The sequence below is a fragment of the Piliocolobus tephrosceles genome, chromosome 14 (genome assembly GCF_002776525.5).
Source record: "Piliocolobus tephrosceles isolate RC106 chromosome 14, ASM277652v3, whole genome shotgun sequence".
Lineage (NCBI taxonomy): Eukaryota > Metazoa > Chordata > Mammalia > Primates > Cercopithecidae > Piliocolobus > Piliocolobus tephrosceles.
The window spans coordinates 7,884,756-7,900,160 of record NC_045447.1 but is presented as its reverse complement, the minus strand read 5'-3'; the positions used below and the strand labels follow the sequence as shown (position 1 = coordinate 7,900,160).

At 57.9% G+C, this 15,405-nt stretch overlaps 1 protein-coding gene across 1 annotated transcript in view; it reads left to right on the top strand.

The window, feature by feature from the left end:
* HMCN2 (hemicentin 2) overlaps positions 1 to 11,670 on the top strand; it is a 172,740-nt gene extending 161,070 nt beyond the window's left edge. Inside the window, exons 83-94 of the mRNA XM_026457114.1 lie at positions 858 to 1,007; positions 2,717 to 2,854; positions 2,950 to 3,071; positions 3,738 to 3,975; positions 5,347 to 5,409; positions 5,529 to 5,651; positions 6,385 to 6,519; positions 7,572 to 7,700; positions 8,280 to 8,600; positions 9,352 to 9,471; positions 10,410 to 10,536; positions 11,325 to 11,670. Coding sequence (XP_026312899.1) covers positions 858 to 1,007; positions 2,717 to 2,854; positions 2,950 to 3,071; positions 3,738 to 3,975; positions 5,347 to 5,409; positions 5,529 to 5,651; positions 6,385 to 6,519; positions 7,572 to 7,700; positions 8,280 to 8,600; positions 9,352 to 9,471; positions 10,410 to 10,536; positions 11,325 to 11,670 — 2,012 coding nt within the window. The remainder of the gene's footprint in view (positions 1 to 857; positions 1,008 to 2,716; positions 2,855 to 2,949; positions 3,072 to 3,737; positions 3,976 to 5,346; positions 5,410 to 5,528; positions 5,652 to 6,384; positions 6,520 to 7,571; positions 7,701 to 8,279; positions 8,601 to 9,351; positions 9,472 to 10,409; positions 10,537 to 11,324) is intronic.
* Positions 11,671 to 15,405: the final 3,735 nt, after the last annotated feature.

Genomic DNA, 15,405 nt, shown 5'->3' with positions numbered 1-15,405 from the left:
CTCATCAAACCCCAGCTATGGGCTGCAGGAAATGGCCCTGCTTCCTAGAACCCCAAATTAACCAGCCCCTTGATTCATCCACTTAGGATCCTAGCACTTGAGTGTTTTATGTTATTTTTTGACAGATCATGGGCAATTTGTTGTTAATTTCCCCTGAGAGCTGGTGAGTGGAGAGGCAGGCTAACTTCGGTCTCTCGCCCCCTGGAATGCCATCTGCCTAAACAAGACAGCTGGCCCATTAGTCAGAGGAAGCACCCCCCGGTGCCTGCACCATCCGTTTGATTAGCGCTAAGGAGCATCTGCTCACAGACGGCCTGGCGGACGGCCGCTAGGAAGCCAGCCCACCCAGCCAGGCCAGCTGCAGGGCAGCCGGAGCCAGCAGCACTGATGGAATGGGGCTGTTCAGGTGACAGCACCCGGCTCTGGCTCGGTGCCCTGGCTCCTTCAGTGTGCCAGCCGCACCATCGTGGGCTCCTGGCATTCCACACACCCACAGGTCTTCTGTGAGTTTGTGGCTCTACCTCCTCATTTTACAGGTGAGCCAACTCAGGTGTGGCTTGGGGGCCTGATGTGGCCAGGTTTCAAGGAATGGTAGAGCCAGAATTAGAAGCCAGCTCCATGCACCTCCCCCCAAAGCCCAGCCCAGGGTTCCTCCTAACAGCCTCCCTTCCCTTTTAGAACCAAGATCCCCTGGCCGTTGAGTCCATGAGCCCCTAGCTGTGTGTCCTTGGACAAGTGGAGGTGAACTCTCCAAGCCTCCATCTACTCCTTCATGAAATGGGAATGACAGCCTGCTTGTGCTGTGGGCCTCGGGGGTGGATAGTCAGTGGCACTGTCATTCTTTCCCTTCCTTACAGGGGAACCCCAGGGGAGCTGGGGCAGCATGATTGGGGTGATCAATGGCCGGAAATTTGGCGTGGCCACACTCAACACCAGCGTGATGCAGGAGGTGCGCTCCGGGGTCAGCAGCATCCACAGCAGCATCCGCCATGTCCCAGCAAACGTGGGTGAGTGGGAGACAGAGCATCACCTGCCTCTGGGCCATTGTCCCAGCCCAGCAAGGATCCTCCAGAACATGCTGGACCTAGGAGGGGGCAGAGCCTATACCCTGAGACTTGCTCAGGGCCAGATGACCAGAGTATGTCTGACCACCTCTCATAGCTGGGTGCAAGCCAAAGTGGACTCAGGTGCAGGCAACTTCCCGTCCCCCTCACAGCCCCCTCAAAACAAAGTAACTGCATTTACAGTTAGACCAAGAGTGTGTGACATGGTCAGTGCTCTGTGGGTGTGGGTGCTCAGACTGTGGTTTCCCAAGCCACCAATGGCTCCCTGAGGCTTTTCCCCATTTAAGTTAAGGCCCGGGCTGATGGAAGTGGAGGGATCTCCAGTCATGAGTGAGGGGTGCGGGCTGGAGGTGACGGGAAGCGAGAAACACGGAGAATTGAATTGCCCAGAAAACCTAGAGGACTAAGAAGCGTCACCTGCACACAGAGCTCTCATGCACGATGTCTGAGCGATGAATGCTCTGAGAGACTTGCAGAGCTTGTGACAGTGGATGTCACTGTCTCTCCCTTCCCAAGGAATCCCTGGCCCCTCGTGGGGGTCCAGGAGGGGCAGTGCTCATGGGGTCTTCACTAAAAGCAGCTCTTCTGAAGCTGCCCTTGGCCATGGTCCTGCGTAAGCAGTGTGGGGTCAGGGGATTTTGCTGGGGAAGTCACTCTGAGCTGGCTGTCAACAGACAGCAGGTGAAGTGAGACACTGCCCAGACATGGCTGCTTATTCCAGCTGCAGGAGTGCGAGGCCTGGAGAAGCACCTGGCCCCAAGCCTGCGGGCCAGGCTCTGTTGCATGAAACAGGTGCACAGAGAGGCTGAAAGGTGGTGCCCACGCACAGGGGCCTGGCCGGTTCATGTGAACCTTGCAAAGCCGGCACCGTCCCTGACTCCAAACAAGTAGGGAGTGGGTATGTTCCCGTTACCCAGTCCATGGCCCCGCCTGGCCCTACGTGGAGGGCGGGGCATCACATGAAGATCTGAGAATCCACGTCCGGGGCCATTTTTTGTTCTTTTTTCAAATGATTTGGAACAAACCTGGGCTTGTCCAGAAGGGATCTGCAAGTTAGAATAGTTGGTTGACTTCAGCTCAGCAAATATGTCATGACAGTCCGTGGAGTCCCTGGCTCCGTGGTGACCCAGGGGCCCTCAATCGGTATTTGTTGAACTGAGTTAAATATCAGCAAGGTACATGCATTTATTTCTTCTCTTTTTTCCTTTTTGAGACTGCTTCTCACTTTGTTGCCCAGGCTGGAGTGCAGTGGTACAATCACAGCTCACTGCAGCCTCAACCTCCCAGGCTCAAGCAATCCTCCTACCTCAGCCTCCCCAGTAGCTGGGACTATAGGCGTATGCCACCACACCTGGCTAATGTTCTTAATATTTTTATTTTTTGTAGAGACAGAGTCTCACTATGTTGCTAAGCATTTCCTTGTATACATTTATTAATTTCACAGTTACTCCAGGAAATAGATTATTTGCCTCCACCAGGTCCCGGATTCTGGTTAAATAATTGACATGGCAGTCACAAGGCTGAGTATGGGTGGCAAAGGAAGGGGCTGAGCTCTCCTGGGGGCAGTGGGGAGCCATGACAGGACCTTGAGCGGGAGAGTGGCCGCCCTGAGGATCAGCTCTCACCTGGCCTTCACGCCCTGCCCCACCCAGGACCTCTGATGCGGGTGCTCCTGGTCACCATCGCCCCCATCTACTGGGCCCTGGCCAGAGAGAATGGGGAAGCCCTGAATGGCCAGTCCCTGACCGGGGGCAGGTTCCGGCAGGAATCACACGTGGAGTTTGCTACAGGTAAGCAGGACCTCCCCTAGGTGGGCCAGGTAGGACTGAAGCCTGCGCCCAGGACCTCCCGTAGTAACTCTGGGCTGGGTGGGGATGGATTGCAGGGGAGCTGCTCACAATGACCCAGGTGGCCCGGGGCCTGGATCCCGATGGCCTCCTGCTCCTCGATGTGGTGGTCAATGGCGTTGTCCCCGAGAGCCTGGCTGACACAGATCTTCAAGTGCAGGTCAGGGGTCAAGCCCTGGGGTGTGCAGACAGGGTGGGTGAGAGAGACAGAGGCGCCCGGCTCTCAACCACCCCTGAGCAGCCAGGCCTATTGTCCCTCCTGACACCGCTGCAGGGCTGGGTCACAGTCTGGCCTTGGACTTAGGGTAGGATGAGCAGTTGTTACAGGCTCAAGTTCGAGTCCTTGAGGGGATGCTCTGAGCCCTGCGACTCCAAATCAGACTATTCTTGTTCAAAAGCAAGAGTCCTGAAGAGAGGTGAGCTGCCCAGAGCAGCCCAGCTGGTTAGAAGAGGCTCTGGGAGGCTCACCGCATCTCCTCCCAGGGCGAACCCCGTCTCCTCCCATGGCTCACCCCGTCTCCTCCCATGGCTCACCCCGTCTCCTCCCATGGCTCGCCCCGTCTGCTCCCAAGGCTCGCCCCGTCTGCTCCCAAGGCTCGCCCCGTCTCCTCCCAAGGCTCACCCCGTCTCCTCCCATGGCTCACCCCGTCTGCTCCCAAGGCTCCCCCCATCTCCTCCCAAGCCTCCCCAAGCCCCTGAGTTGAGGTGAAGGTCTCAGGCTGCTTGGGAGTTGAAATCTCAGCATTTTCCTCCTCCCCTTCCAACCCTGACCCCTTTCTCCCTCTCCCCCACCCCTCCTCCTCCTCCCCTCCTCTTCATCTTGCAGGACTTTGAGGAGCACTATGTGCAAACAGGGCCTGGCCAGCTGTTTGTAGGCTCCACACAGCACTTCTTCCAGGGCAGCCTCCCCTCATTCCTGCGCTGCAACCACAGCATCCAGTACAACGCAGCCCGGGGCCCCCAGCCCCAGCTGGTGCAACACCTGCGGGCCTCAGCTATCAGCTCGGCCTTTGACCCAGAGGCCGAGGCTCTGCGCTTCCAGCTCACTACAGCCCTACAGGCGGGTGAGGCCCCCCTGCTTTGTCCCACCCCCACTGCCCCAGCTAAAACCTGCCAGGGGCCCAAATGCACATGGCTGGAATCCACCCCTGCCCCTAGCATCCACTGACCATGGGCCAGAGACTTCAGACTGAGACAGCCCACCTGGCCTGCTCACCTGGCCTGTCCCCACTCCTATCCATCCACCCACCCTCCTCACAGGGACACAGTCCTCTAAGCCACCCCTGCTCCAGCCTCTGGATCCTTTCCCCAGGCCCCAAGGTGAAGGTCCAGCCACCCCAGGCTGATGTTCAGGAATTGAGTCACCCCACCCGCTTCTCCCAAGGGCACCTGCACTGAGGCCCCACACAGGGAGCCAGGAACCACTGTTGGAACCCCTGGAGACCCACAGAAACATGCTTTCTATTCTTACCCAGTGAATGCTAAAGATACACACGTTCATATTACTTGAGGTTCCAAAGTGTTTTGAACATTGAATGAGAGATAGTGATAAGAGCACTGCTTTGAGGTAGACAGACCCCAGTTCAAATCCCAGGTGCCCCACTTTCTGGCTGTGGGACCTTAGGGGCAATGTCCTGGTCCTCTCCGAGCTTCAGTGTTCCCATCTGCACAGCAGGCATGACATCTCCTGCCTTGCAGGCTGTCGCCGTACAGATGTTGTCTCTAAAATCCTAGCCTGGCACCGCCTCATCAAGGGTGGCTGTCCCTACAATTATTTGGACCAAGCTTGTCCAACGCGTGGCCCACAGGCCGCATGACACCCAGAACAGCTTGGAATGTGCCCCAACACAAATTCGTAAACTTTCTTAAAACATTATGAGATTTTTTGCAATTTTTTTTAGCTCATCAGCTATCCTCAGTGCTGGTGTATTTTCTGTGCGGCCCAAGACAATCCTTCTTCCAGCATGGCCCACAGAAGCCGAAAAATAGGACATCCCTGATTTAGACTGTCTTGTGTCCTTCCCGCCTCCAGAACCCAGCTCACCCCTCCCCTGCCTTTGTTTTTGCTGCCCGTGGGACGCTATCCTCTGCCCCTCTGCACGCTCTCTGTGCATTGCTGCCGTGGTCTCAGGAGAGCCGTTCTGTGCGTGTTGACCTCCTGTGTTTTATTTTAATGGTTTTCCTGGGGCTGCCTGACTCACTGCCCAGCCCCACTGGGAGCCCTTCAGGACACATTTCCTTGACTGGGTGTGCCCTGCAGTCATCACCTCCAACAGGCCTAGGCCGGAAATGGGCTCGCTGACTCTCTGGCATTGTCTTGGCTCTGTCTGGCTAAGCTGGCGGGGGGGGTGGAGCTGCGAGCCTGGGCTACGGCCAGGGTAGCCCTGGGAGAGGACACCCTCATGTCCTTAGAGTCTATCCTCTTTGCCTTGCAGCGGAGAACGAGGTCAGCTGCCCCGAAGGCTTTGAGCTGGACTCCCAGGGAGCATTTTGTGTAGGTGAGAGCCCCCCACCCTGGCATGGACATGGCAGGCCTCTCAGCCTGGGATGGATGGCTTCTCCCAGCCAGCTGGCAGGAGGCTGGGAGCAGAGAGCACCGGATACTTTCCTGCCCCAGACAGGGACGAGTGCTCAGGAGGCCCCAGCCCCTGCTCCCACACCTGCCTTAACGCACCCGGCCGCTTCTCCTGCGCCTGCCCGGCTGGCTTCGCCCTGGCCTGGGATGACAGGAACTGCAGAGGTGAGACAGCCCCTGGGAGGAGAGGTGCTCCTCAGACCTGACCCAGGTGTGTGGAAGGGTCCCCAGGGCCAGGACCCTGGCTGGGGACACAGACCTGCAGGGATGGCCCATTCTTGAGGGCATTTGATGTCAGCCTGGAGGTCCCAATGCCATGTCCCCACCAGGCTCCTTCCTGCTATGGGAGCTGCAGACGAGTGAGGCCCAGGTTTCAGGGGGTGATGGGCAGCCCAAGAGACATAGGGGCGGTTATCACTTGCTCACGGCCTTCTGAACCTGAACAGGCCTCGGAAGCTTTCCCAACACTCAGCATCATTTCCATTTGACTGAGACTGGCAAGTGAGTTGTACCCCTCAGCAATGTTGCTGGATGACAAATCTGACCTTGGGTGACGGTGCTGATGCTGACCCCCAATCTGTATCTCTGCACTCCCACCAGGAGGGCCTGGTGCCGGCAAGTCTCCACTGGGCTCCAAGCCAGGTGCCCAAGGGGACGTTGTCTGCAGCCTTGCATTAGAAGCTGCAGGCCCAAGCTCTCAGGTCCCTTGGAGTGGGCCCTGTGTTTTGGGGTAGGGAGCAGGTCAATGGAAAGAGGTAGCAGAAGGGGTGGGGACCTTCCTGCCAGTGGCTCCTGGGCCTGCAGACGAAGCCTCTGGGGATAGGCTGGGCCAGGGTCAGGTGGCGAGGCAGGCCTGGGGATCGTGTTCACACAGCCATCTGCCCTGATCTGCCCCCAGATGTGGACGAGTGTGCGGGGGATGCTCGCCTCTGCCGAGAGGGACAGCGCTGTGTGAACCTGCTCGGGTCCTACCGCTGCCTCCCCGACTGTGGGCCTGGCTTCCGGGTGGCTGCTGATGGGGCCAGCTGTGAAGGTGATGGGGACACAGTGTGCGGCCTGTCCATACTCCTGGAAACCCAGAGGTTGCCAGGGATCAGCTGATAGGGGGCTGTGTGTCACTGGGCTCTGGGCTTCCAGGAAGACTGGGACTCTTGGCAGAAGGAGCACAGCAAGGCTGGGGAGACGCCTGAGCCGGGCGCTGGAGGTCTGAGCCCTCCCCTGGCTCCTGGCAGCTGGCAGCTTCTTTGACAGGGGTGTTTTCTTTCTGGACCTCAGTGTCTTGTCTGCTTGATAAAGAGGCAGCCGGGTCAGGGATGGCAAACACACTCTCCCTCTGCTGCCGTCCGTTCTGTTCCCCCGCATGAATCCAGGCCCAGCTAGAGACCCTCTGAATCCTTCTTGAGCCAGCAGCCCCTGCAGCCACCATGGAGCAGGTGCAGTCAGCCTTCGAGACAAAACCTAGGTGCCACCCCTGGATGGGTGACCTCAGTGGTCCTTCCTGTTCTAGCTCTATGGCTGCAGGACCGTGGGTCCACCCGGCTCCTCTGAGAGACTGTCTGGTGGGGAGGGAAGCATGGTGGAGGCTGACTCAAGAGGAGCAGCCATCGCACCTCTGCGGCCCCCAGGGCCCTTAGACTGCCTGGCAACTCACCGGGCTCTCCTGCCTGCCGCCTTTCCTCCTTTCTCACCACTTTCTTAGCTCTTCCCACATACCAGGCTCCCCTCCTCACCACGACCCCATGAAGAGGTCACATCTTTACCCGCTTTATGGATGAGGAAACTGAGAATCAGAGCGGGAGAGTTCCTTACCCAAGGGCTAGAATATGGCAGAGCTCAGCGGAACCCAGGACTCTGCCCGCAAAGCCCACCCTTTCAGCCCCTTTCTTTCTTTGGGACCTGGAACCCTGTTGACCTCCAACCTGGTATAACTGGGAGAGGTGCTGCAAGGGCTGCCATGCAGCCTGATAGCACTGAAACTGGATAAGGGGACAAGGAGGAGGCTCAGATATGGAGGGGGATGGTCTGTCCCTTGGGGGAGGGGCTCTGGGCTAGACCTCGCCCCCTGACCATGGCCCTGCCTCCCAGATGTGGACGAATGCCTGGAGGGGTTGGACGACTGTCACTACAACCAGCTCTGCGAGAACACCCCAGGTGGTCACCGCTGCAGCTGCCCCAGGGGCTACCGGATGCAAGGCCCCAGCCTGCCCTGCCTAGGTACGGGGAGACCCACCCTCTGGCTGGCACCCCCAGCTCAGGGGCTGAGGGTGTCTAAGGCGCCAGTGCTGGTGAGTTCTGAGAATAACCAAACAGCACCGACACATTGCCTCACTGTGTGCCTGCCTGTGCACCAAAACCTCAGCCTGACCCTAAGGAGTTACCTTCCGGGGAATTTCAGGAGGGGAAGGACTGTTCTCCAAAACCTCAGCCTGATCCTATGGGGTCATCTTCCGGGAAATTTCAGGATGGGGAGGACTGTGGAAGCAAATGGGTGTATCTCAGAGAGGCTTAGGAGAGGGAATGGATCTCACTGGGGCACTGAAGGGCTGAGGGGGAGCTGGAGTCTGGGATGATGCTGAGAGCTGGGGAGGCTGGGCCTCTGGGAGCTGTAGGTGGAATCAGATTGGAGGCTGGGGCTGGTCCAGGAGAGGGGGATGCAGTGTGGCCCGCCTACAGCGTGGGAGTGGTGGGATTCTAGGGAGTGCCAGCAAGAGAGAAGGCAGGGCTAGGCAATGGCTGCAGGCTGCAGGGAACCCTGGGTCACCTGTGCACACGCCTGACCCCGCGCCTCTACAGATGTCAATGAGTGCTTGCAGCTGCCCAAGGTCTGCGCCTACCAGTGCCACAACCTCCAGGGCAGCTACCGCTGCCTGTGCCCCCCAGGCCAGACTCTCCTTCGCGACGGCAAGGCCTGTACCTCACTGGAGCGGAATGGACAAAATGTGACCGCTGTCAGCCACCGAGGCCCTCTAGTGCCCTGGCTGCGGCCCTGGGCCTCGATCCCTGGTGGCTCCTACCACGCCTGGGTCTCTCTCCGGCCGGGTCCCGTGGTCCTGAGCAGTGTGGGCCGGGCCTGGTGCCCTCCTGGTTTCATCAGGCAGAACGGAGTCTGCACAGGTAAGGCCAGGCCCTGACCGTTCACGGGACACTGCCATTATGGGCTCTTGGACCCCTAGGGTGGGTGTGCAGGTGCCACCCACCGAGTCCAGAAAGCCAGACCTTCCAGGCAAGTGGGGTGGGTGGTGTGGGATGATGGCTTCTGTGATGCAGGGTGTCTCAGAGCCTTGGCTGTGCTACTGGGCAGGGGGCTTCCAAGATGGGGGTGGACTACTTTTTAAACCATTTGACTTCAGGACACTTTGCCCAGAAGAAGGGCATCCTGGGCAAGTGGTCCTGGGAACCCTCTTTGAGAAACACTCCTGTTAGCACTCAGAGGGAAAGCAGGGAGATTTTCAGGGGTGAAGGAGAATGTTCCAGGTAGACATGAGAATGTGACAAGGGACTGCTGAGAAGAGAGGGCAGGGTGGGGGATGGCCCCTGGACCCTGCAGAGAGGGACAAAGAGGAGGGGACCTGCCCCAGGGCTGACGCCTCGGCATTCCTGCCTGGATGGAGGGGTCTGTGGGGCGGTGCTGCCTGCTCCCTCTATGCCTTGGTGAGCATGGGGTAGGTAAGGTGGGGATCCTCCCTCTCACCAAGCCCAGGGACTCCCCCAGCCCCTGAACCCGGGCTGGGAGGGGCAGGACAGGGAGAAGGAGCAGGGCAGCTCCAGAGCCCAGGGGGCAGGTGTGTGGCCATGTCAGTGTCTGTGGTTCAGCGCGTCTCTCTGCCCCCGTCCCCCACCTGCCCCACCCCCATGCCCGGGTCAGACCTCGACGAGTGCCGGGTGAGGAACTTGTGTCAGCACACCTGCCGCAACACCGAGGGCAGCTACCAGTGCCTGTGCCCCGCCGGCTACCGCCTGCTCCCCAGTGGGAAGAACTGCCAGGGTGAGCCGGGCTCAGGCTGCCGCCCAGACACCCATGGGGCTAGGGCAGGCAGCGTGGGATGGGACATGTGGCATCTCACCTACTCCATTCACTGCAGCCCCTTCACAACTATCCTGTGAGGGTGGGGCGGGGAGGCAGGCTCAGAGGGGTTCCGTGAACACCCCCGGCTCTCACAGCCATGCCAGGGCCCCTGCTCCGGACAGAAGCTCTGAGATTACGCCGGCAGGCTCTGAAAGCAGCCCTGCAAGGCCAATCCCAACTCTGCTGTGTGTCCCTAGGAAAGTCACTTCACCTCTCTGAGCCTCCATTCTCCTGGTTAAATAGGGCTAGCACAGTCCCCCTCAAATAGCTGGGATGAGAGCTGTGGAGGTTGAGCACAGAGCCGCACAGCTGCTACTGCTGGTAGAGTCAGTGTCTCTAACTCCCAAACTGGGCACAGTTTCCCTGGTGTGCACAAACGGGGCTGGGGCCAGTCATGCTGCTTCCTCCAAAAGAACAGGAACCATGCCTGCCCTGCCTGTCTCCGTCCCTCACGCTGCCATGGCGGTCACTGAACATCCTCTGAGAAGGGTGGGGGTTCCACTGAGGCAGACAGGATCAGGGGCTCTGCCCGTGGGCAGTGGGCACTCTGGGTCTTCGGGCAAAGCAGCCACCCAGGGAAAGCCCTATCTCTCCCAGGCCGTCCTGCCCAGCACTTGCTCAGGAGGCCCCCATGGTGCCCACCTACACACCCTGGAAAGCCCCGGCCCCTGGGGAGATGAGAAGGTGCTGGGGGCCTCCAGGCTGGGTGGTCACGGGTCAGACTGACTGGGGACAGAGGGAGAAGGGCTGCTCACCTCACTGGTCCCCCAAAGGTACTTCTCCCCCCACACACTCCCCTTTTCCTTTGCTCCATCTTTTCATCTCCCTCCGCCACTTCACCAACCTCCCCCATCCAGACATCAACGAGTGCGAGGAGGAGGGCATCGAGTGTGGACCCGGCCAGATGTGCTTCAACACCCGCGGCAGCTACCAGTGTGTGGACACACCCTGTCCTGCCACCTACCGGCAGGGCTCCAGCCCTGGGTAAGGGCTGACTTGGCAGGGCCTTGTGCCCTCAGGAAAAGCACATTTTTCAGTCACTCCAGGTTCAGGCTGGCCCTGTCACTGTCACTCCCCACGCAAGTGATACAGGCAGGAGTGCAGGGAGCCCTGGGGACAGGGAGAGGCTAGAGTGGGAGAGAACGGGGATGCAGGAGCACACACACCAAACCCAGACACAGGAACACCATGCAGACTCACAACCCCAGGACAAAACTCAGACACGCCAGCACCAAACCCATCTCCACGCCACTCACAGCGGCCACGGACACTTAGCACCACGCACGGAGACATGGGGACCTTAGGGGTGACAGCACTGCCCTGGAAAGGTTTCTCGCGGCGGGTGACCTGCCCCAGGCCTTACAACTAGAAACCTAGGCTGGGTTTGGAAGCGGATGCGCCGGGCAAGGCTAAGCTCAGTCTCTACCTCTAATCCCACCCTGGCAGGCCAAATCCAGACTGGGTGACTCGGCCCAGGGACACATCAGTTCCCCTGTGTCTGCTGGGCTTCCCTGGGGCACGGACCTGGAAAGTCCGCTGGAGGGACCCTGAAAGGGCACGTCTCTGGCTTCTCTGGGTCTCAGTTTGTTGATCTCTAACACGGGCTAGCGGGGATGCCCGCAGAGAAGGCGTGTGGGGCTCTGCCGGAGAAGGACGGGCAGCGCGTGGGCGGAACTGCAGGGGCTGGCAGGGAGGTCTGATTACGCAGCAGGGCCACGCTCCGACCCACCCCCGAGTCCGCCTGTCCGTGTGTCTGTCTGTGCCACCCGCAGGACGTGCTTCCGGCGCTGCTCGCAGGACTGCGACACCGGCGGCCCCTCCACGCTGCAGTACCGGCTGCTGCCGCTGCCCCTGGGCGTTCGCGCCCACCATGACGTGGCCCGCCTGGCTGCCTTCTCCGAGGCCGGCGTCCCAGCCAACCACACCGAGCTCAGCGTGCTGGAGCCGGACCCGCGCAGCCCCTTCGCGCTGCGCCCGCTGCGCGCGGGCCTGGGCGCGGTCTACACCCGTCGCGCGCTCACCCGCTCTGGCCTCTACCGGCTCACCGTGCGCGCCGCGGCGCCACGCCACCAAAGCATCTTCGTCCTGCTCATCGCCGTGTCCCCCTACCCCTACTAAACGGGAGAGGGCATTGGCGGCTGCCCCGGCGTGACCCACGAGGAAGGGGGCGAGGAGGAGCTTGGTCCACGCCACCTGCTGTGGCAAGCGGAGCGTCATCATCTCTCGCCCCGTGCGTCAGCGAGACCTTGGGTCAACACGACCCTGCGCGCAGCCTTGACCCCCGACAGCGAGGACCTGAGCTCACAGAGGGAGGCGTCCGGGGCGGTCCTTGGGTGGCCAGGCCCGCAGGCAGGGCCCGGGGAAGCCTCCAGGTCTGATCCGCCCCTCAGTGGGAGCGGGACAGGGACACAGGGCACCTGGACGCCCGGGGGAGGAGGCAGACTCCGCGTTGGGGGTGGCAGCAGCTGTCGCCCGGCCACACCTGGCAGTGTCATTCTGAACCCTGTTGCAATATAAAAAGATTGCTTTTTTAACCAACTTGGTTTCTTTGTCTAATTATTTTGCTTTGTAGGGAAGGGTTTTGACTGGGAAGGAGACCACGCCTTCTGTTCTGATCCAGGAGCACTGCAGTTTGAGTCCACCAGCCGCCTCTCCTTAGGAGTAGGGTTGCCTCAGGCACCTCCTGGCCTCAGTTTCCTAATCCATAAAATATTGCAATAGGGCCCTCCCTTCCCCCACAGGGCTGTGGGGGCAATTAAATGAGGAGTAAATGTGTTGCATAGACAGCAACAGCCGGTGGCAAAAAAATCTTACTTTTTAGAGGCAGGGTCTTGTCCCATTGCCCAAGCTGGAGTTGCAAATGACATGATGGTGACTCCCTGCAGCCTCGACCTCCTGGCCTCGCCATCCTCCTGCCTCAGCCTCCAGAGCAGCTGAAACTACAGGCACATGATACCGTGCCTGGCCTTTATATTAATTCTTCATGTTTTGTATATAGGTAAGGCATACAACATGACACTTTGATATGCATAATGAAATGGTTACTATAGTCAAACCAATTAACATAGCCGTTAGGGATTTTGGGTGGGCTTGAAAAAAATAAAATTAAAACATACCCATCATCTCGTATATACTTATTTTTGTGGCAAGAACACCTAAAATCTACTCCCTTAGGAAAATCCCAATGTGATATGATCATTATTTTGAGATAGGATCTCGCTCTGTTACCCAGGCTGGAGTGCAGTGGCGTGATCTCTGCTCACCTCAATCTCTGCCTCCTGGGCTCAAGCAATCCTTCCACCTCAACCTCCTGAGTAGCTGGGACCACAGACATGCACCACCACACCTGGCTCTTTTTTTTTTTTTTTTTGAGATAGAGTTTCGCTCTTGTTGCCCAGACTGGAGTGCAATGGTGAGATCTCGGCTCATCGCAACCTCCGCCTCCTGAGTTCAAGTGATTCTTCTGCCTCGGCCTCCTGAATAGCTGGGATTACACCTGCCACCACGCTCAGCTAATTTTGTATTTTCAGTAGAGACGGAGTTTCTCCATGTTGGTCAGGCTAGTCTCAAACTCCTGACCTCAGGTGATTTGCCCGCCTCGACCTCCCAAAGTGCTGGGATTACAGGCATGAGCCACCATGCCAGGCCTTATTTTTTAAATGTTTTGTAGAGATGAGGTTTCATTATGTTGTTCAGTCTGGTCTGGAACTCCTGGGCTCAAAGTATCATCGCACCTCAGCCTCCCAAAGTGCTGGGATTACAGGCGTGTGCCACTGCACCCGGCTTACTCCAGCCTATTTTTATCAGCTAACTCTTGTTGTTTTCCAGTCATAGACTCCTACAGCGGGCTTTATGGCTTAGCTATTATCTTGTATCCTTTGCAGCTCGCCCCTGGGTTTCACGTGAGTCCTGTTCCAAGCTATCTTTTTCCTGATAGCATCTCCCCCTCTGGGGGACAGATTATTGAAGGCAAGGGCCATTTCTAGGTCCTGGCCTTAATAATTCATCTAATTCATCCACAGGAAGGGCCTTTGTTAGATGAATGGATGGGTGGAAGTTTAGTGCAACAATCCCTAAGTTTTTTTTTTTTTTTTTTTTTTTTTTTTTTTTTTTTTTTTTTTTTTTGAGATGGACTTTCGCTCTTGTTGCCCAGGCTGGAGTGCAATGGCGTGGTCTCGGCTCACTGCAACCTCTGCCTCCTGGGTTCAAGTGATTCTCCTGCCTCAGCCTCCCGAGTAGCTGGTATTACAGGCATGCGCCACCACACCCGGCTAATTTTGTATTTTTAGTAGAAACAGGATTTCTCGGGCCGGGCGCGGTGGCTCATACCTGTAATCCCAGCACTTTGGGAGGCCGAGGTGGGCAGATCATGAGGTCAGGATATGGAGACCATCCTGGCTAACAGTGAAACCCTGTCTCTACTAAAAAAATATTTTAAAAATTAGCTGGGCATGCTGGCGGGCACCCATAGTCCCAGCTACTCGGGAGGTTGAGGCAGGAGAATGGCGTGAACCTGGGAGGTGGAGTTTGCAGTGAGCCGAGATTGCACCACTGCACTCCAACCTGGGCGACAGAGCGAGACTCCGTCTCAAAAAAAAAAAAAAAAAGAAAAGAGAAACAGGGTTTCTCCATGTTAGTCAGGCTGGTCTCAGACTCCCCACCCCAGGTGATTTGCCTGCCTCGGCCTCCCAAAGTGCTGGGATTACATGCATGAGCCACCGCGCCTGGCCTAATTTTTGTATTTTCAGTAGAGACAGGGTTTCACCATGTTGGCCAGGCTGATCTCAAACTCCTGACCTCAAGAGATTCACTCGCCTTGGCCTCCCAAAGTGCTGGAATTACAGATGTGAGCCACTGTGCCCGGACCCTGGGGTAGTTTTTAAAAGGCAGTCAGGGCAGGCCTCACTGAGCAGGTGGCACCTGAGAAGAGACCTGAAGAAGGTGAAGGAGAAGGTTACATGGCCATCGCAATAGAGGGGAAGGGTGTTCCAGAAGAGGGGACAGCAGGTGTCAGGGCCCTCAGGCAGGAGGGTCCAGCCAGGAGGTTGGGGAGGCTGGAGATGAATGAGGTGGGAGAAAGGGAAGAGAGAAAGGTCGAGGGGGTGGGGTGGATCCTGTGGGGTCTTTGGGCCACCATAGAGACTTTGGCTTTGATGAGTGAGCTAGGGAGAGACAAGAGTAAATGTATAGCTAGGTGTGGTCGTGCACGCCTGTAGTCCCAGCTACCTGGGAAGCAGAGGAGGGAAGATCCTTGAGCCCAGGAGTTTGGGACTACAGTGAGCTATGATCTGGCCACTGCACTCCAGCTGGGGTGAGAGAGCAAGACCCCATCTCTTACGAAAATGTTTTTTTCAAAAGTCAATGCATATCTGCGTGTTGGCCTATCTCCAGCGTGCTGGGTCTTGGGAGGAGTGCAGATGAAACGGAGTTTGGCAGAAGCCGACGCTCCTGCTCCTCCTTCTCCTCCTGTTCCTGCCTTCTCCCTGGGCTGGTTGCAGCCCCCTGCCTGGGTGGGTGGCCTCTTTGTTGCCAGCTGCCCTGACACAGCCTCTGGTACAGAGGTTGTCTATTGCATGTGGTTCTGAAGAAAAGAGTTCCTCTCTCCCTGCTCCTCCTACTCAGTGTGACATGGTCAGCTCCCCCTAAGTGTCCCCTCCCTCTCATCCAGGCAACGAGGAAAGTCGTCTGAGTTATTTCCTTCTAGCGATGAATGACAATCAGGCTGTCTAAACCGAGCTGTTCTGGGTACACAGAGAAGAAATCGCTGTGTCCATTTTACAGATGGAGAAAGGCAGGTACAGGGAGGGAACCTGATCCAGTCACTTGCCTGAGGTGTGACTGGTTAATAGTCAA